At 43.8% G+C, this 20,861-nt stretch overlaps 1 protein-coding gene across 2 annotated transcripts in view; it reads right to left on the minus strand.

The window, feature by feature from the left end:
• Positions 1–20,861, minus strand: part of AUTS2 (activator of transcription and developmental regulator AUTS2) — a 768,072-nt gene that overhangs the window by 419,374 nt on the left and 327,837 nt on the right. For both annotated transcript variants that reach the window (XM_041425047.1, XM_041425045.1), the window contains exon 3: positions 3,006–3,107. In XM_041425047.1, the coding sequence (XP_041280981.1) occupies positions 3,006–3,107 (102 nt within the window). The remainder of the gene's footprint in view (positions 1–3,005; positions 3,108–20,861) is intronic.

The raw sequence follows: 20,861 nt of genomic DNA on the forward strand, positions 1-20,861 counted from the left end.
TCCAATATTCCTGCTTCACCAGCCTGCTCAAACTGGGGATGGGAAAATGGATCATCCACCTGGAGAACATGCACTTCAGTCATTAGCCACATTTCCATACAGGAGCCATGCCTAGCCTTACAGTGCTGCCAGGTGACAATAGTGGAGATTCATTATATTTCATGGCCAAAATTTGATTTCTGACCTCAGGATTAATATGCCTGCAATGTTTTATATTTTTTGTTCTATCTTCTGTTGGGTACACTTTTTCTATATTTTTTTCCTGGGAAAATGGCTGTAAAAACAGAAGCAAAGCTTCGGAGAAAAACTTACACTGTTGTCTGTAGCTTTTTCTGGACAGTAAATAGTGGGTCTCATTAGACATCTGAGTTCTTCAAAAACTATTATTCAAAATAAACATTGGGAAGGTCCTGTCATTTCAGCACACAGGGTGTCTGACTTTGGGAGAGGGGAACAATGGGATGGACAGCTCTGAACTGGCTTTAGGAGAGGGGGGAATGGGATGGACAGCTCTGAACTGACTTTGGAGCAATGGGATGGACAGCTGTGAACTGACTTTGGGAGGGGAATGATGGGATGGACAGCTGTGAACTGACTTTGGAGCAATGGGATGACAGCTGTGAACTGACTTTGGAGCAATGGGATGGACAGCTGTGAACTGACTTTGGGAGGGGAATGATGGGATGGACAGCTGTGAACTGACTTTGGGAGGAGAATGATGGGATGGACAGCTGTGAACTGACTTTGGAGCAATGGGATGGAGAGCTGTGAACTGACTTTGGGAGAGGAACAATAGGATGGACAGCTCTGAACTGACTTTGGGAGGGGGATAATGGGATGGACAGCTCTGCGCTGATTTTGGGGGAGGGCAGTGGGATGGACAGCTCTGCGCTGATTTTGGGGGAGGGCAGTGGGATGGACAGCTCTGAACAGAGTTTGGGGCAATGGGAGGGACAGCTCTGAGCTGACTTTGGGAGGGGGCCGTGGGAAGTACTGCTCTGAACTGAAGGAGCCTGGCAAGGGCCACCACAGACCAGGCACAGTGAGAGCTGTCTCGTGCGTGTTTTTTAAATCTCAGCTGAACTGGTAATGCCAGACCAGAGAGACACGCTTGTATTGCAATGAATTATCAAAGCAAAGGAACTTTCCTTATTAAGCAAAACATAAATTATGTATAACACTTTAAAATATACATCTCCACATATATTTACATAACGTTTCTTTTGAGCAACCTGTGAATCCCTCTGTCCTCTCTTGGGTGCACTAGGGAAGTTGTATTTGCTCTCTACTTCCTTTTAATTTGCCACAGCACCGAGACAAAGGAAAAGTATTGCAAAAACATCAGAGAAAAACTGGATTTGATGGGTGGAAGGGGACCCAGGACTCTGCTCTCACTGCCAGGTCTGGCAGTGCAATGCTGTGAGCTGCTGAGAAGCCCAATAAACCTCAGAGCTCTCCACACAGTACATTGCAAGGGAACGACAAAGCTAAATTAAATCCACGTTTGTAAGGAGCTGTGAAATTTTTTGCTGAAGGTGCTGTGTAATTGTGAAGTTGGTTGCAGTGGTTTCCCAGCTGCCACAGGGCTCAGACAAGCCAGGATGATGATGGCGACAGGCTGACATCCAGCTGCCTTCCACTGCTACCTGTACAGAGCATTTCCTTACTACCTTCTCTGGTTTCACTCTCCTCTTCCAAAGAGATCTCACAGCCCTGAGAATGACCTCAGCTGACAGCTATGAAGGGCAAGCTCTGAAGTGTTTAGCTGAATGTAACCCATAAAGGCTGGCTCTGGGAAAGAAATGGACCTCTAAAATAATGTGACAAAGGGATGTGGAGAGAGAGTGCTACAGATTTCACACTTTCACAGAAGAAAAAAAAAATCAGGCATCTGTTCCAGTGATATGCACAATTCAGCAAAAATTGCTAGCTGTGTGCCTTCAGGCTTAAATTTGCACAACGAAATGTATCCTTTACAAAGGTATTTCTTTTAATGCCTGCTCAGTTCAGTTTTATTGGATTGGCCTATAGAGGACACCATCTGGTATCTGTCATCCAAATCTACACAGACATGCTATCGATAAAATCCCCATTTCCAAAATGTGGGTTAGTTAAAAGTAGGGCCAGATTGCTGGCTGGTACAAATTGGGTTGACTGATGTAGCTATCCATGCTTTTACCAGCAAAGGATCTGACCTACAAAATCCCCAATTTAGACACTCTGTTGGGACAGGGCTTTCTTTATATTCTGAGTTGTAAAGCATGTGGCACAGAGGACACAGAGCCATGAATAAAACACTCAAGGATTGTGATGGTACACATAATAAATAGTAATCTAATTGCAGCAACAGAAAGATTTCTGTAGTCATTGCTCTGTCAGAACAACTCATGCGAGTCACTGGTGAATGACCAGCATTCTCCCATGGAGAAAAACACTCTCCACAGGGCTGCCATCTCAGGCCCCTCCACAGCACTTTAGGTAGAGCAACAAAGGCAGAGCTTATGCTATTGTTGGCCATGTTATATCAATTCATTATACATAACTGAGTCCCTCTAGACACTCAAATACTTCTCATAAAGACAGTATGTAGCCCAAAGAAATACATTCTTTTCCTCCAGCACTTGGGGTAAAAATGTTACTCACTTCTCAACTATGCAGAACATCTTAACTTCATTAAATGGCCTTCAACTGTTTCCAAACAGCCGAGTGTTTGCACACACAAAGACATTGTATCAATCTTTAAGAAGTTTACTGAACTGGGGCAAGAAACACTTTAAATGTCTTTTTCCTCTCTGTGATTTGTGGAAAACCCCACACCTCCTAGGAGTTGTAAAGTAGGTGTGCATCTTTATTCAGCGCCGGCTGCATGCAGGATCTCTTCCTACCCTAAGTTAATGTTCTGACCCCCTTGTCTCACCTGAGCGCCCAAAGGGAAGGAGATTTTAGCAATGAGCCATCCCAGAAACCCAATCCCCGAGCTGCTGAGCCGCAGGAGCTGCACTTACGTCGCTGAGCCTCTCCCGGGAGCTGCTGCGCTGGAAGCCCTTGGACTCGCCGCTGGCGCTCTCGCTGTCGCTGTCTCGGCAGCTGTTCTGGCCTGGCTTGAGCTGCACAGAGAGGAAACACAAAGAGAGCAAGAGTTGAGCCTGGTTCAGGTGAGTGCCCCTGTCCCGCTGTCCTTTATCCCCTCCCAGCCCCAGCAGCAGCATGGCTCGGTGGCAGTGCCAGTGCACCGTGTCCCTGTGCCAGGGCACGGCCCCAGGGACACCACGGACAGCCCTGGACACCACGGCCCCCGTGGGAGCTGCAGCTGCTGCAGGCAGGAGGAGGCAACACTTGTGTCCCAAGGAAATCACAGTTTGAGACCTTCCTCTGGGAAACTTTCAGACTTCTCAAGGGATTTCTGCCATGGATGAAGCTTTTGGTTTCCATCACAGTGCAGCACTCACAGCATCAGTTCCTCCCTCATTACAGCACAAGAGCATTGAGGATCTGAGATCAATGGGAGTCTCCCCAGGGGAAGAGGAGTTCACCACTCCAGAGAAGCCTTTCTTTTGCTGGATTAGCCCTGAACCACACTGCCTGGCACTCTAAACAATTTCCGACAATCAAACCTCAATGCTCATAAAACAACAGGATCTACTTAATAGGTATCAAACTGCTTTTGTTTTTCAAACCAGCTTTAATGAACTTTACTGGCATTGTAACAAAAAAAACCCTACAAAAAGCCCTAAACTACATTTTCATTACAATTGAGAACACATCTGCTTTCTCTTACACTTTGGACTGTTCAGGTCACCACATTACACAGCAGTGTACTGAGAGAAACATTCACCACAGACACCCATTACACATGTCCACGAGCACATGTTCACCTGGAGAGCAAGAGGAAGAGATGATCCACATCCGCTGCAATGCTGAAAATGCACACCTTTGTCTTAAAATATCCTTCCCTATATTTTGCTTGAATGTATTACAATTTTCTTTTAGCCTTGCTGATGCTTTGTTTGAACTAACTCTGGTGGTTAATACTGGCAAGAAGTCTCTTTCAGAAATTTAGACTTAAAATCATGCACTGGAAGCAGAGTTAAATGCAGAGAAAATACTTGGTGAGGTACCTAATGAAATATTTCATGAGAGATCTAGTACACTTATCAATATCCATACAACAAACACCAAACAACTCCTCCTAACTCCCAGGGTCACTGAAGGAGCACAAAAAGCATCCTCACCCAGAGGTTATCACTTTCTCTCTACCACAGCCAGAGTAAACTGCATCTGCAAGTTTGGTATTTGTGTGCCACTTCTCCTTAATCCCTTACTCCCCTCACCAGTAAAGGGAAGCTTTGGGTGCTCTCTATCAGTCAGATCAAAATAAGGACATAAAGTCCATGAAACTAAACGTTCCAATGCACAGCTGAGCTGCAATGCACGAGCACAACAGCAAAAAATGGCACAGGCAAACTCTCAGCCCAAAGAAAATGTAGCAGAAGCACCAGAGCTATTTGTCAGACACTTACAATTCAATAAATAAACTAAATATTCCACAGCTCAGCCAGAACATTTCCAGTAAAATGATTTTTATTTCCAATGGAACGGTTTATCGGTCAGATCTAAGAGATCTTGGGAGCAGCTCTTGGAGGCAGAGGGGAGGATAACGAATTCAAGAAGTCTTACACTTCATATATAACTCACTGATCTTATCTAGGACCTCTGTGTCCTGTAATTTTATGGTCCCAAGTTTAACATTTAACCACCCAAAGGAAAATGGATCAAGTTTCCCTGACTTGGTCTTTTGTCAACGTCTGCCCAATGATGGAAAACTCTTATTGAAAGTGGGGTGTTAAGAATTTTTTTCCAGTCTCAGATTTTATTTCTAGAACCTAAATTTAGTTTGTACACAATCTTCACACATTAGTTATTTGCTAACTAATAATAACAGCCCAGTTTTATAATTCTTCTACATCACGAATTCCAGCTATTTACAGAGAAGAGAAGAAAAACCCAGCAGGTGTCAATTTTCTAGACACAATTTACAAGGAGTAAGAGAACATGATGGAGACATTTGAACCTGAAAACTCTGTAGAAAAAAAAAAAAAAAGTGAACTGCAGGGACTAGACAGCAAACTCAGAAATAAGGCCAAGTTAAGATTTATAAGCTTTCCTTATTTTCCTTTCTTTTTTTCCAAGTTGAGTTTCTCCATGTGCCAAACTGTTGAGGGTTTACATTTTATTCCAGAACCCATCAATCTGTGTTAAATTTAAAAAGTAAAGCATGGAAATGTGCCCGTTGTCTTCTCTTAAGAACCTAAAGTTACACTCAAACCCACATGAGAACACTTAATGTGGACAGGCCATGGGTCATTTCATCTCAATCTCTTGCACAGATTCAACTGCTAAAAACGATGCTGAAACCACACAGTGCTGCTCAAAGGGCCCACAGATAACAGAGAGGATCTTTAGTTACACTGTGTGCATCTGCTTCATCACCTGGGCCATGCTGGAACCCCAAAATCAGTTCCCCCATGGAAATGCAACTTTCCTTGGAAAAAAATTGAAGTGCAATGTTGACAGCTCTTGCTCCTCTGTTGTTTCTAGCAGGGTGCCCCATGCAAACAGCAGCATCAGCATGAAAATCCCATTATGCCTGTCTGTGCAGGGCTGGGAGCTGGACTGGGTGATCCCTGGCGGTCTCTTCCCACTCAAGTTATTCTGTGATTCTACAGAGGTCTCACTGAGGAACTTCCCACATTAACACAGCATTAAACTTCTAATTTGCACCAGGCAAGGAGTGAAAAAGGTTTTACAAAAAGTATGTTTGAGTCTGTGCTTTCAGTGCACAGTGGAAATGAATTTGTCCATGAAGGGACCCATCTAAAGGGTCTCACAAAGAGGAAATACAGACATTTTCTTGACTGAAACCCCAACACCCTAAAAACTCAGAGTGTCTCTGACTCACAGGAATATGTGCAGTCTCAGGGACTCCCCTAGACAGTGATGGGGTACATGCAAAACAAGCACCTCGAGACCACTTGCCCAGGCTGAACAACACAGGACTCAATCCTGGGGCACACCCACAGCTCCAAAACTTCTCCAGTTTTTGGTCATCTTTAGCATTGCATTTTTTGAAATCTTTTACTGTACTACAGAACCTGTTAGTTTGTAATGCCTTTGAGTCTGTTGGAGGACACCAGAAGTCAAGCAGAACTGCATGAAGTCATAACTATATTTCTATTAAAGGGAAAGGCCAAAAAGCAGATTTGGAAGGGTGGTTTCTGGCTGAGGGCTGGGCTGGGGCTCAGCAGAAGGTTTTATTTCTGATTCTTCACCAGCCCTGCCAAAAACAGTGAGGGGAATAGGTGTTCCCAGCTCTCCAAAACTGGACTGTTGGGAGGATTTTTCTATCAGGGCAGTTTCTCCAGTGGCTGATGGTGGATTCCACTGCACCACAGCCAGGGATGGAGGAAGGAAGCTGAGTTGGGGGGCACAGGGTGGCATTGCAATTTTTGTTGTTGTTTTGACTACTCAAATCTATTTTCATCGACAATAAATTGAATTTTTTTCCCCAAGTGGAGACTGTTTTGACAACGACAATAATGGGTGACTTCCTTGCCCTCACCTCACAAGCTCATTCTTCCCTCCTCTGCCCTGCTGAGGAGGGGTGTGAGAGGGGCTGGGGGAGTTTGGCCTCAGCCACAATGTGGTTTGGAGCACTTGCTGCTCATGGACTGTCACGAAACTTCAGTCACAGCTCTGCTGCCCTGCAGAGTGATGAGGAGTGGAGGCAAAGCTGGAGACTGGCATGAGAGACCCAGGCAGGGAGAGAGACACTGAGAGCACAGAGAGGAGAGGCACAAGATATGGAACACCAAGAGGGACCATTTGATGAAGAAAGAGAGACTTGCTCAGGCCTGAAGGTCACACAGAAACCATCCAGAAATCATGAATAAACCAAAATAGATGCAGAAACATCAACATAAAACTGCTGTCACAGCAAGTGCTAACAGGAACTCTTCTGTCAGCCCACGGAGAGATTTTCAGGTGACTTGGAATCTAACAGAACTATTTTTGCAGCAGGGAAACACTCAGCCCTACTTTGTGAAAGTGAAAGTGCAAACTGAATATTCATCTGTGTCCAGGGAAAGCAGCTCTGCTGTTCTCCTTCTGCCACTCAGTGTTTTAGAGTAAAGCAGAGCTAAACTCTCAGGTTTAGGAGTAGGACAGACACAGAGCAACAGTGCCAGAGCTGCTGTTCCAGCCAGACACTTCTGCGACACGAGAGGAGGGGACAGAAGCCATAAACCACTCCTGAGGGTAATCCATGGCAGCAGGGCTCTCTGTGGCCTTTTCTCTCAGCCAGGAAAAGAAGGAAGGACAGAGTCGATCATGTTAAGAGGTGTAAGGGAGGATGGAAGGGCAGCTGAGCCCCAGACTCCAGGGAGCATCATCCTCTTGGGACCACAGCTGGCTGTGCTGGATCCCAAAGCCACTTTAGATAATTCCATTGTAGCACATAAACAAGAATCAAAATAAATAAACCCACTGAGAATTTGGCAAAAGCTTTTTTCACAGAGCTTATACATCATGTCAAAAACACCCTAATGTGGCTCTCCTGAGCTTTTTTATTTTCAAATATATTTTAATTTAAAAACCCCACACCATTTGTCAGCAGTAAATCTATAGTATAGTTTCGAGGTGCCTGAGCTTCTATGCTATATGGAATTAAAGGATTATTTCACTACATTATACTTTAAAGTTATGAATACTAACACCTCTCTCTCTTAGAGCACAGCCAGCAAGCTGAGCCTTTAGCAGAGTCCTAAAGGAAGGGGACACCAGCTCCCTGAGAGATGGCAGAATCCTGCTGTGGGGAGGAGAATTCCACTTTCTCTTGTGCCTGTCATCCTTTATTTAAACAGCTTTTGCAAGGGTGAGGCAGTCCCAGCTCACGCCTGGGTGAGTGAATTCCCCAGCTCAGCTCAACTGACTCCAACATGTTCCATTAGGAATGCTTCCCAACCCCAAAATCCTGGACAGGCACAGCCCAGTCCCACTCATGGCTCATGGCAGGAGTTTGTCCTGAGCAGGGCACAGCACACACACATCTCCACTGCCTCCTCTGGCCTTTTTCCCAGCATGGAACAGGACTCAAGAATAGGAACTTTTGTCACTTCTGGCAGGCACAGCCTTTTCCTCAGCGAGGCACACACGGATCCAGGCAGAAACACAGGCAGATCAGGGGCTGCTGATGAGTGCAAGCTGCTCCAAAGGCCAGGGAGCAGCAGCCTGGGAGATGGAAGCCTGGCTGAAGGCAGGGAGATCCCAGTTATCCCAGCCAGAGAGATCCCAGTATCCCAGCCAGTGAGATCCCAGTTATCCCAGCCAGGGAGATCCCAGTTACCCCAGCCAGGGAGATCCCAGTTATCCCAGCCAGGGAGATCCCAGTTACCCCAGCCAGGGAGATCCCAGTTCTCCCAGCCCAGGGCTGCTGGGCCACCCCCAGGCAGGGCTCTGACATCCAGAGAGGCCAGGCTGCACCGACAGCCCCAGGCCAGCCCTGCCCTGCCCAGCAAACACAGCCCTGGGTGCCTTCAACCAGCCAGAAAAGAGCAGCAGCACATCTCATGCAGAACTCAATGTCAGATTGCAAAGAAAACATATTTTATTTTATCAATGATCAAGAACAAATCTGGCTGTATGAAAACAAATAAAAGGAGAATTTCACGTCAAGAAATAACCAAAAAACAACAGGGTGAATCAAGGGCTGTTACTTCTGATTTCAATCATGATTAACAGCTGTCATTTCAAAACTTCTGTTTATATCTCTCCTGCTACTGACAGAAGTTACACAAATACTCCTTATACAGCACTCCCACGTCACCCACAGCATTGAAGGTGATTTGGGTCTGGAGAAAGACCTCTCCACTGCATGTCTAACAAGGCCAGCACGCCATGGCTGCCTAAACAGGGGAGCAGCACCAGGAAAGCAGATCGGAGGTGAGATAATGAGGAGGAAGAATATTTACAGCACATGAGTTTAGGCAGTAAATATGAAAAAAAGAATTCACACCGTGTGTGGACTCTGAACATTATTAATACAAAGACATTTTTCACCTCAGGGAAGAAAAATCTTGTTACCTGAGATACAATAAAACATTAGGAGAGGCTCTCTGTTTACCTCTTGATATACAATCTTATGACAACGAATGCAGATGCTTCCAAGAAACTGCCAGCTTCTGAGGATCCAGGCCTCCATGCCATCATCCTGGGATCTGACATCCCCACCAGAAATGAAGGGGTTTTTTTTATCTTACTTTTATGGTAAAAGCGAGGTAAACTAACAAAGACAACATCTTATCTTTTGTTTCCTTCTTAGCTTTAATTAGAAGAAAAATATTTTTTTCTCTTCCAAAACTCTTTTTATGAAAAAACAAGAACAAACATATGTACATTCTTGCAATTTCCTGTTGACAAAAAACAAAATCTAAATTGAACAAATAACTACAACCAATTTTCTAATCAGCTCGATGATACAGAACAAGGGTGTCTTTAACTCACTTATTCTACAGCACTGCTGGTCATTTCCTGCTGCATCTGAGCTGATCCAGAGTCTGCTGCTGCACTTGCTCAAGAAGTTGGAGTAGAGGAACTCATCCCCTGCAACCTTAAGTGGGGGAGATCCAGCAAAGGAGCAGAGCTCCCCCCCTGTGCTCCTGGGGAGAATTTGGCTATTTAGCATTGTCATTGCAGACACACCAAGGGATGGGGCTCTGCTGGCAGGAGCAGGAGCTGAAGCAGCACAGGCTAAGAATAAACAGCATCCTCACCAGGCGGGGGTGGGGGAGAAAGAAACAGGCATTTATTTCCAGATCCTCTTCTCCTTCATTATATGCTTGGGCAACCTTAGATCCACAGCACACAGAAGGTACTCTGAAGGAGGTCTGTAGCTCTGTTTTATCTAAGTTTCACAGAGAATGCAGCCCATCATTTTTTCTGTGCTGTTTATACAGAAATCAAAGATAAATTTGGCATAAACTCATCACACCCCAGAATCATACATACATTATACACCACAGAAAGTGTAACAGACTCACTCTGTTCCCCAGCTCCTGTTAAGAGTGGTATGAAACAGCAAGCTGTTGGCAATTGCAGCAAATGAAGCGTATTTCAGCACACTTCAAAAGCTGAATTGCAAAAAAATATAGGCTTCTCCTGACCCTTTGCATTTTGATGGTTGCACAGTGAGAAACACGGCCTTTAAAATTACACCTTGCAAAGCTCTCCATTGTACCAATCAATCTGTGCAAGCAGCCTGCACAGCCCAGGCTGGGAGCAGAGTGGGATGGGGAGCCAGGCTCTGGCTGCTCAGGGACAGCCTGAGGGGCTGCAGCCAGGGTGGGACCACCTGCCCTCCCAGGCTTTACCCAGCCCTGCTGCTGAGCTTCTTTGTGTCCCAGCCTGGATTTCCATGGCCCTTCCTAGGCCCTGTGTAAGGGAAACTATTCTTTGTCTGGTTAAAAAGCACCTCACAGAAACACAGATGTGCAGTACCACAGCAGTGCCATCCATCCAGTCTGCATGGATATATTCCATGCACATTCTGATCAATCCATCCATCCATCCATCCCTTCATCTGTCCCTTCATCCATCCATCTATCCATCCATCCATCCATCATCCATCCCCCATCCATCATCCATCCATCCGTCCATCCATCCCTCCATCCATCTCCATCCATCCATCCACAAATCATCCATCCATCCATCCATCCATCCATCCATCCATCCATCCATCCATCCATCCATCCATCCATCCATCCAATCCATCCGTCCATTCATCCATCCATCCATCTCACATTCTCATCCTCATGTACAATTTCTGGCTGTTATCCAGACATTTACACCACTTACACCTTGCTTCTGCTCTGCACATTCCCAAACCAGATTTGAAGTGTTTTGGGCAGAGTCATGAACCCTTGCTGCAGTGCCTGTCCCGCCTCTCCCCAGAAGTACCCAACAAGGAGCAGTGCACATGCATTGGATGTACCATTTTCCACCAGGGACTGCTTTTTGTGGTTCCATTCAGGCTTGTTCATGTAGAGAATGGAAAACCATGCTGGCAGCTTTACACCAACATTCTGTGCCTGTTTCAAAGCAGGTGGCAATGATGAGTTTCCAGATGCTTGCTAGTCCACTGTCAGCTCTGGTTTTGGTAGTGACAGGCACAGGGAACTCAGGGACTCTGTCCCAGCCTCAGCCCAGGACCTGTGAGGAGTTCCTGTTTCTGTCACACAGGAAAGGCCAGGTGAGGTAGAAAAGTGTAGGCAAACATCACTTTTAACCTGAATCTTCAGAAAGGGGAGAGAACAGAAATATCACCCCACTGAGCCCAGTGTCTGATATCCAACTTTCTAAGGAAGGCCTCTGTTTGCCTTTGAAATGTGCAATTTAGTGAAAGAACACTTAAGAAAATCAGATCAATCACCTGATGGAACAAATAGAAAATAGGCCAGGTTGAAAAACTCTAACAGCTCTGAAGCTCTAGAACTGTCCACAAATCCAGCTAAGAGCCTGCTTTAGTGAGGGGAAACGTGACCCCAACATAGCTGCTGTAGAGTTCCACTTGTTTCAAGCCCACAGGATAGTTGTTCCTCAGGTGCAAAGGAGATGCAAGAAGGCAGGTGACCTTTTGGAATATCTAAAGAGGTGAAGCAGCCTGAGAAAGAGCAGTGACTGTACTCACTGGCTTGAGTTAAGTCATGGTGACCACCATCTCTTCCTTCCTCAGTGCAGACCACTAATGTGACACCAGCTAACATTACAGAAGTAAATAAATGTCTTGAATGAGGAAGTATCAGTATTCATGGATGGACCTCGACATGCTTACTATTGCTAACATAAAGGAGCCCTGTTATTTCATTGTTCAATATAAGCCCAGAATAAATATTTAATAATTTGGTTGCATAAATAATGATTTGAAGGTTGAGCTATTGGCTTAAAACTATCATACTATTTTAAGCCGTTTAACTGCCCAGCTAGATAAATTATTCAAGACTTAAAAGTCATCCTGTGGTCTCTGTACAAGGAGAAAACTAGGAAGTTGTAACAATAATGACAAAAGCAGGGCAAGATCAATCAAACCACATGATCGCTAACACAAACAAGCAGCAATTAAGCAGCAATCAAGACCAATCTGACTGGGGTTGATGTCCTTTTATGCCAATACTCTCAGCCCAAAGAGCAAAACTTAATAATGTTTTGCAATTTATCAAGGGAGCCATAACTCTGCTGTCAGTGACTTGGCCAAGAGGCTATTATGATAGCATTTCTCTATAATTTAATAATGTGAAGGAAGGAGGGGGGAGAGGGAGTAAAAGCATTTTGACATATAACTCACATCTATACATATTGTATTTTCCTCCTGCTTGAATGAGAGAAGCAGAAGTCACAACAATATACCTCAGTACCAATTTGTTAGCAGGAAAGGGAAGCTGAAGTATCTGGCAAAGAAAATCTGTTTGAAGCAGCACAGAAGGGAAGGGAATGAAGCATCTGAATTCATTAGCAGCTGTCATTGATGTGGAGATGAGTTTAGTCATCACAAATAACTCGGGAGAAAAGCAAAGGAGGAACTATTGTTAAAGTTGTTTGAACCTGGATTAGTTCTGATAGATGGCAAGGTGCCACTGGGGAACACTGGAGGTGCACTCCCTCTGTCAGAGGGAAGCTCTGGGCAGAGTCAGCATCCCAGCATTTTGAGGGGAGCTCTGAACACAGCTATCCCAGCGTTTTGGATTTTCATTTTCCTTTTTGTCCTTTTTGCATACCTCTCTTCCTCTCTCATCCTAAACAATAATGTCAAATATATTGCAGCACTGTGCTTTCACCTTGGACTACTTTTGCCGGTTGAAATAACGAATCCTCCTATTTGCAAATGTCAAAAAAAAAAAAAAAGAAATCTCCCGATCAATCTTGTAGTTCGTTCCCTGTCAACAGTGACCAAAGCTGATTTAATGCTTGATAGAGCTGATGAGCTGGTTCCCTCAGCCCACATCCAAAACCATCTTCATTTCCAGAAAACCATTCTGCCAGCCCGTGTTGCCCATCCCTGTGCTGGCAGCCTCAGCAGAGAGGTGGCATCAGGGTAAGACCCGATGGCCACCAGAACTCCAGGGGACAACTACAGGATTGCCACCAACCTCGAGGGATGCAGAAGCCATTTAGAGAACTGGGTGGCCACCATAAATACTTGATGGACTGCTTCTGTACCTTATACTGATAAAACCCCCTAATTTAACTTCTCTTTTCTACGCTTTAAAATTATATTAAACTTACCCATCTTGAAAATGTAGTCATATATTAGATAAGTGGAGCTTTATTATTGTTTCAAGATAAGTGCAAAAAATCTATAATAGAGGACTACTATCAAATTACAGTTACTTGAATTAATCCTCATCCTGGCATTTAATAATTTGTAAAGTGCTTATTCAGAAAAAGGTCAAAAATCACTTGGAAAGATATGTTAATGGCTCTCTAAGTAATGTTTAGACTTGCTGAATAAATTTTCACACTTAAGTCACGTATAACAAGCATTACAAAATGTATTATAAATCGTGCTCTTCACACTGGAGAGCTGTGTGTACACACATGTTACAGCCTCCCCAGCAGACAGCACTTCAGCACTTAGTTAAATTCACCTCAGCTGAGGAAAAAAGTAAGCTTATCTTTGCTGTTGTGCCAGAAATAGATTCAATGTATGCTCCCATAAAAAGGAATATTCACCTGAGTCAGGGCCTGCAGGAGCCTATTATTGTTCATTTAGATGATTAAAAAACCCATCAGAAATGATAACCCAAATAATTGTCAAACCCCAACTTCCCCAAAACTCAGTCTTAAAAAAAAAAAAACAAACCAAAAACCCAAAACAAACAGACAAAAAAATCTGTAAATAATTGGAAATGGAGGAAGACAAAGTCCTGTGCTGATAGATCAACACAAAATCCCTTCCATGCTTTGAAATATTTGGGCTTTAAAATGACCCACAAGACTTAAAAACTAGGTATCAGCATGTGAGAAAGTACCATATTACAGTTTAAATCAACCATTATACAGGCTCAGCAAGCATCAGCACGCTCCTTCCATGCACTAAAAAACGTCAACTTCTCCTTGGTGTATAATAATTTGTGAAATAAAGCAGGCATGCAAAATATGGGTGGCAGGCAGCAAATGCTGAGATTTGGGGCACCAAGGTATTTTAAAATTGTTTTTCACTTTTGCATCCAGCATTCATTGAAATCTCAACAGATCAAAGTTTTGCAGACAAGGAAAAAAAAAGCCTACAAAATTAATAACTATTTAAGTATTCTGTTTCATCATGATAACAAACAGATGGTTTTAATATTCTAGAGGCTAATTTCTGAACAATTAAAAACACAGCAAGACATTAACATCTAATGAAACATTTTAACTACCAGTATATGCATCTGCCATTAATTTCCACACAGTAAGGTCTTGGTTCTCTTCAATCTGTTCTTTATTAAGGAAAGTTTTTCCACTCTGAATTTAGTGAAGTAGAGAATTAACAACTGTTTTCAATCAGCAATCAGCATGATATTTCACCAGTGTGCATTGAAACCGTCCACACTATCAGACATAAATTTACTCCTATGATGGCTTTGATCTGCACACTGAGTAGAGATGTTAGAGAGGAATTCATTTTCTAATTCCATTTTCATTTAGAACATAGGAATTAACCCCTCACAGATCTCATGTCCCTTTTTAGCTGCTTTAGATAAAGGACGCCTACTTAAAATGTTGTGCCTTACACGTTACTAACAACCCAGCCAAAAACAAACTCTTTTTTTTTGAATCAATGAAAGCATTCTCATGCAAACTGTATGGAACAAAGTTCTTCAAAGGACAGGGGAATTCTATATTTATGAGCCTCTGATTTATATTTCCTTTTTTCATCTATGATAAGAACACGGGCTAGTATTCATCAAAGCTCTACCCATGCCAACACTAGTTGATATTAGAAAAATCTCTATGCCCCACACAAGCTAATTCCTGTGTTCCCTCTTCAGATATGCAGCTGATGAATTTTTCTGCAGGTTTTCCCCAATTTAGCAGGTTATGATTTAAATTAAGCTGAGGCAAGTCCTTCTCTTGCCTCCCAGGGTGCAGCAAAAGGCTGATGTTATTCAAAATTTGTTGTCATCGCCTGGCTACTGTAGGAATGAAGCCAATAAATAAATATCTTGGGGAATAACTCCAACCACCTCCCTGAAGGGCTGGAACACAGGCTCCCTGTGCATTAAACACGTAGGCACCTCCCTAAGTGTCTCTGGTTTTCAAAAGGGTTAAGTTAGCAAGGAACTGGGAATGATTCTAACAGAAACCACATTCTGTCCAGGTTCCTGTTTTGCTTTTAATCATGTCATTTATGTAAACATGGAATTGCAAGGCTAAACTAATAAACATTGAAAAAAGCCTTGAGAAAACATAGATTTAGGGAAGGAGCCAGCTGCAGGACTCTGCCTCCTGGATTCACTTTGTGCTGTTCAGCGGGGATTTCATGGTGCACCAAGAAATGTTTGTACTGCAGTTAAGGAGAACAAGAGACACTCTGGTTACTGCCTCAAGTCAGGAGAAACAGGGCCATGAACTTGGGGCTTCTACCTGCAGACTGATGCCCCACCAAGGGGGCATCAGTTCCATCTCCCTCCCTTGAATTTACACCAGAAATAACATTCCGGGCTCAATGTACTTCCAGCAATAATTACATATTTCCACAGAAATTTCTCTAACAGACCACCTACAGCAAAAACACATCCCATCCCCATCACACTGAGTGCCTGTACCCTTCTCAGAGCTCAGCCTGAACAAAGCTGGCTCTGCCTCAGTACTTGCTTTTTTTCTGTTTTTTTTAATAGGCTATTGCAGGTTTAAGGCCAGATTCAGAGAGGCTGAGAACACCCATATACCTATTTGGAATCTGGGTTTCCAAAGTCTGGAACCAGAACAGTAGTTAGGTAAGAAGGACATGAAAGATTATTTATTTGACTTCGAGCACTGTCATCACTATGAATTTTGGGGATTAGGGCTGGGAGTTTCCGATGTGCTGAGCAGAGGCAGGGGTGTAACCTCACTGAAAGACAGTGAGCTCTTGGCTCATTTTATATCCACTTTTGGGGCAGTGAAGTATGGCTGAAGTGAGGTCCCAGGAGATGCCAGATGGGATTTCAAGAGACCTTTCCAGCCAGTCATATCTGGTTCAGAGAAATGTGCACACTGAAATGACTGTACTGGGAGTTTGCCATGTAACCATTAGCTCTATAACCACCATTAATATACCTTGGAGGCTTTGCCTTATTTTTATATGTCAGACAGTTTCAGGCTAGCACTGTATTTAGTGAGGAGAGCACAATATTAAAATGTGACTTTCATACTTTTTATGCTCCAAGTGTCTGGATCTACTCTTGGCACACTACAAAAATAATACTTTTATGATTCAGTTTTTCCATGAAATATTTATAATACAAGTATTGAGTGATGGAAGTGCCAGAATATTACAATTGCTGCACTTGAATTCCTGGAGATTGGAAGCTTTTGTTTGGTCTAGCAGCGTGAAGGAAAAGCGTCCTGCTAAACATCTGTCTCTCCCTGCAGAACCACATGGGAAATAAAGATTTTGGGGCAGCTCTGCCTGAAGCATTTGAGTCCTCAGCTTACCCACTGCAGTCTGAGGAGTCTCAGCTCTATAAAATCACAGAGCAGAGGAAGGTGCAGACCCAGGTGGTCCCCCAGCCCAGAAGGACCAGGGTTCCCTGCACCCCTCCTGACAGGCAGACCCTGAGCTAAGCCAGCCCAAAGCTGCTGCAGACACGCAGTGAGCCCTGCAACCCTGCAGCTGCATTGGTGCAGTGCTGCAATGCCTTCCCTGCAGGAGTTACCTTCGCAGCCCCACTGCATCTCCTGCCTGCAGCATCCCTTGTCCCACCTCTGATGGACATGCACAAACATTTCTCCTCTGCTCCTGCAGCACCTTCCTGTGCCTGAGCACTGTTATCAGTACCTCCATCCCACTCCCTCTTTTAAAATTAAATTGCCCCAATCCTTTCAAGCCCCTCTTGCAGACCACACTTTTAGACTTTCTCCATGTACTCCACGTATTTCTTGCATCAATTATTTCCTATTCTGAAGGAAAACTCCTGTAATATCCACTTGGAAATACAAAATCATATAAATCATACTGATGCAAAATGAGTATTAAATAAAACATGTAAGGATGAAATGGGTACTGAGAGCTGTGGCTTGCATTTAGCCAACTGACTGGTCAGGCAGGTTCACTTCTGGGTGCCAGTCTTGAGACACCTGAAAATATCTGAAGTGAACACCTGAAGTATTCTCAACACAAACCTTTTGAATTTATGCTGCTATTTCCCTCCTGGAAGTGCTGTTAACTTCTTTTCTAAATAATACCAGATCTGTAAAAGATATTTCCTGAACAGAAGTAGTTACAAGTATTGGTACAATTTATAGAAGAGCTGTTCAGGAGAGGCTTTGTTTAGTTCACCGCACCTTGATTTAGATCTCTCCTCATTTGAAACCTTATCTGAAACATGTCTTTTTCTAAATATTAAGAGTTTTCAATAGAATTTTTCCTTCTTAGTATTTTTTTTTTCCCTGAGTTGGAGCTGCAGGGACCAAGTGTAGCTCCTCATGACGCTTCCCCAGCTGGAACTCATCTGCTGTAAGAAGCTGTTGAAGTGATCTGGAGAAACACTTTTCCAATCCATTTCAACAGCTTTCAAAGATTGCTCAAAGATGCCCAACAACCCTGTTTTCCTTGCCAGGCCCTTCTTCCTCACTACTGCATTTAGTTACAGAAGGAGCACTGAATTAAATTAAAACTTAATTTGCTGTTAAGTGTCCTGGTTAAGCAATCTGAAACTGTGAAGGTTTTGCTGGTGTTCATAAATGTATTTTACAACAGAATTCACAGAATCACTGGGTTGGAAGAGACCTTCAAGATCACCAAGTCCAACCCAGCCCCAGCATCTCAACTCAACCCTGGCACCCAGTGCCACATCCAGGCTTTGTTAAACACACCCAGGGATGGGGACTGCACCACCTCCCCAGGCAGCCAGTCCAGAACTTTGTCACCCTTTCTGTAAAAAACTTTTTCCTGATATCCAACCTGCATTTCCCTTGGTGCAGCTTGAGGCTGTGGCCTCTTGTTCAAGGAATGACAGAAGGAGATGTTGATGTTTCTGTGACAGGCTGAGGACTGGCCTTGAGAGCTCTACATGGAAACTATCTGGAAAAGGAGGAAAGGGAGGAAAAGGAGGAAAAGGAGGAAAGGGAGGAAAAGGAGGAACAGGAGTGAGGCACAGGAGGAGCTGCTGGGTGGGTCAAAGGCAATGTTATTACCTCCTTTCTAAGGCCACAGAAATGCCATGCTGTCAACCTCTGGCATCCCCCAGCAAACCATGGCAACAGCTGCCTGGCTCTGCAGTAATAAACGGAGCCAATTTAATAGCTTTTATTGTTCTGCTGTGATGTTTGAGAGCAACCACTTCTTTCCTCCCAGGACTCCTGAGCCCGCAAGGGCAGCAATGAGAGAAGATCTCATTTACCTAAAAGCGCTTATAAATTTTTAATTTGCTTTAACAAGTAAATTAACAAGTCCCTCATTCAGGCAAGTTTTATGGCCTCTTGCCACTTGGGGAGGGCCATAAAAGTTTTATAGATAATCCAGAGCTACCGAGATTGCTCATAATAAATTGTCTGTTTCCTGTTATTTTATCAAACCATTGGGCTTCTAATGACTTAAAGTCACAGCTTCTTTATATCTACGCTTTTTATGAGCCATATTTATAAACTGTAAAGAATATCTTAAATTATACAGGGCCCCTGCTAATCATTACAAAGCCAGTTTTTTAAAGGAGACAACCTTTTTGCTCACGCCCACCTAATAAATTTTAAGAGATTTAAGGGAAAAAAAAAATTTTTTTGGAAACAGTACACTGATTGCACATTCTATTTTAAGATGTTGCTTTAGCCAAACTTTCATTAATGAATACTTTGAAGTGCATGAAACTTCACTCTGATTTCTAACAGTTCTTGAAAAAGTTCTCAGGATACCAAGCACCTTAGGCAAGCCTGGCTCTGGGACTCGGGCAACAGTGGAAAACCACCATCTCTTCCCATAGAGAAAATGCTGCCTCCAGTGGGAGCTCAGGGTCTGCCCCTGGAGCAGCACTGGAGACACTGGGACAGACCCCTCAGCCCTGAGCTGTCCCCAGCATGAGGTGCTGGGAGCAGTAACACTGAAATCAGAGCTGGCACCCAGGGCAAGGACACAGCAGGAGCTTTACATCACAGCCCCAGCACTGCCAGGCCACCACCAACCCTGTCCCCAGGTGCCACATCCCTACATCTGTCAAACCCCCCAGGACCTCACTGCTGCCCTGGACAGCCAGGGCTGGGGCTGGACAACACTTCCAGTGAAAGCATTTCCCCCAACACCCAACCCAAACCTCCCCTGGTGCAACCTGAGGCCATTTCCCTTTGTCCTGTCACTTGTTCCTTGGGAGAAGAGCCCAACCACATCTAGAAAGGGAGAGTAAGCTCTGAACTTGAGTGGCCATAAGAGTTTAAGGTTTTTATTTCACTTCACAGAGTGTAGTGAGATCAGACTCTAAAAGAGACAAACCCTCACTTTTCCAGTGAGATGAGCTCCCCCTCTTTCCCCTGATTCCTGACACAGAAATTATGTAACAAAACTATAGGGAAAAATTACTGGTTATGTTTCCAGATGTAACATATTTGGGGTGGAGGGGAAGGAGAAGAGAAAGAATAAAGCTGCTGCAGATTCTGTCCTCCAGAGACTTGAATATTGCGACTGGATTAAAACCTGGACTTGATCTGAAGTTGAGGTTGATACAAAGCTACAAGAAATGGGATTGTGTTAATAATATAGCATAGGTAAAAATAATCAGTATTTTCTGTAAATACAGAGTGTTATGAAAGCCTAAAACTACTTCAACTAAACAGGGGACATTTAATTTTGCTTTAAAACTCCCCATTACCTTTCTGTGAAATACAAGGCTGTGGAACTGGAAACTCCATTTACACTAAAGGAGAAAAACACTGCAAGATCAGAATATCATCCTTTACTCAGCAGAGCTTTCCTGCTTAATGGGAAATTCCAGCAGGATAGGCAAGCTGTAAAAGCTCAGGATACTATTTTTGAGAGAGAGGCCAGAGCTGGTGCTAAATCCTGGAATATGCCCATTATCTGAAGCACTGAAAGTGCTTGAAGTTTTATTTATTGATTTTTTTCAGTTTGAAAGTGCCATAGATTCATATCTCACAGTATCAGTCCAGATAAAGATCCATTGTGTAATTACAACCGTGCTCATGTACTTCCATTCTTCGGTGTTATGGTTACCACAGGCCAGTAAAAATAGGATGCTGGAGAGGATGAACCTGTTGTTCAGGCATTATTGTACACTAAAGGAGAACTTGTTCAACTCTTCTGGCAATAACTGTAAGTACAGTGGAAACAACGTAAGAAAAACAAGCCATGAACCCCTCACCAAATGACAATTATCTTGTGTTTCAGGTTGCAAATTCAGCGTTCTGCTCCTGCTCCTGCAAGCTCAGAAATCCTTGAGATGAAATGGAAACAACTGCAGAGAATGCCAGAGATCACATTTTTCCAATTCCCTGGAGTCCTTCTGAAAGTCTGTCTTATTTAAGAAGGAGAACTTAACTCCATAAATTGCCCACCAGAGCAAATCCAAGGCCCCACCCATCTGTGTTCACTAAGATGCATCTCCCTGCATCAAGCATTAACC

Source organism: Onychostruthus taczanowskii, unplaced genomic scaffold (genome assembly GCF_017590055.1).
Source record: "Onychostruthus taczanowskii isolate IOZ18803 unplaced genomic scaffold, ASM1759005v1 scaffold86, whole genome shotgun sequence".
In the NCBI taxonomy this organism is placed as follows: Eukaryota; Metazoa; Chordata; class Aves; order Passeriformes; family Passeridae; genus Onychostruthus; species Onychostruthus taczanowskii.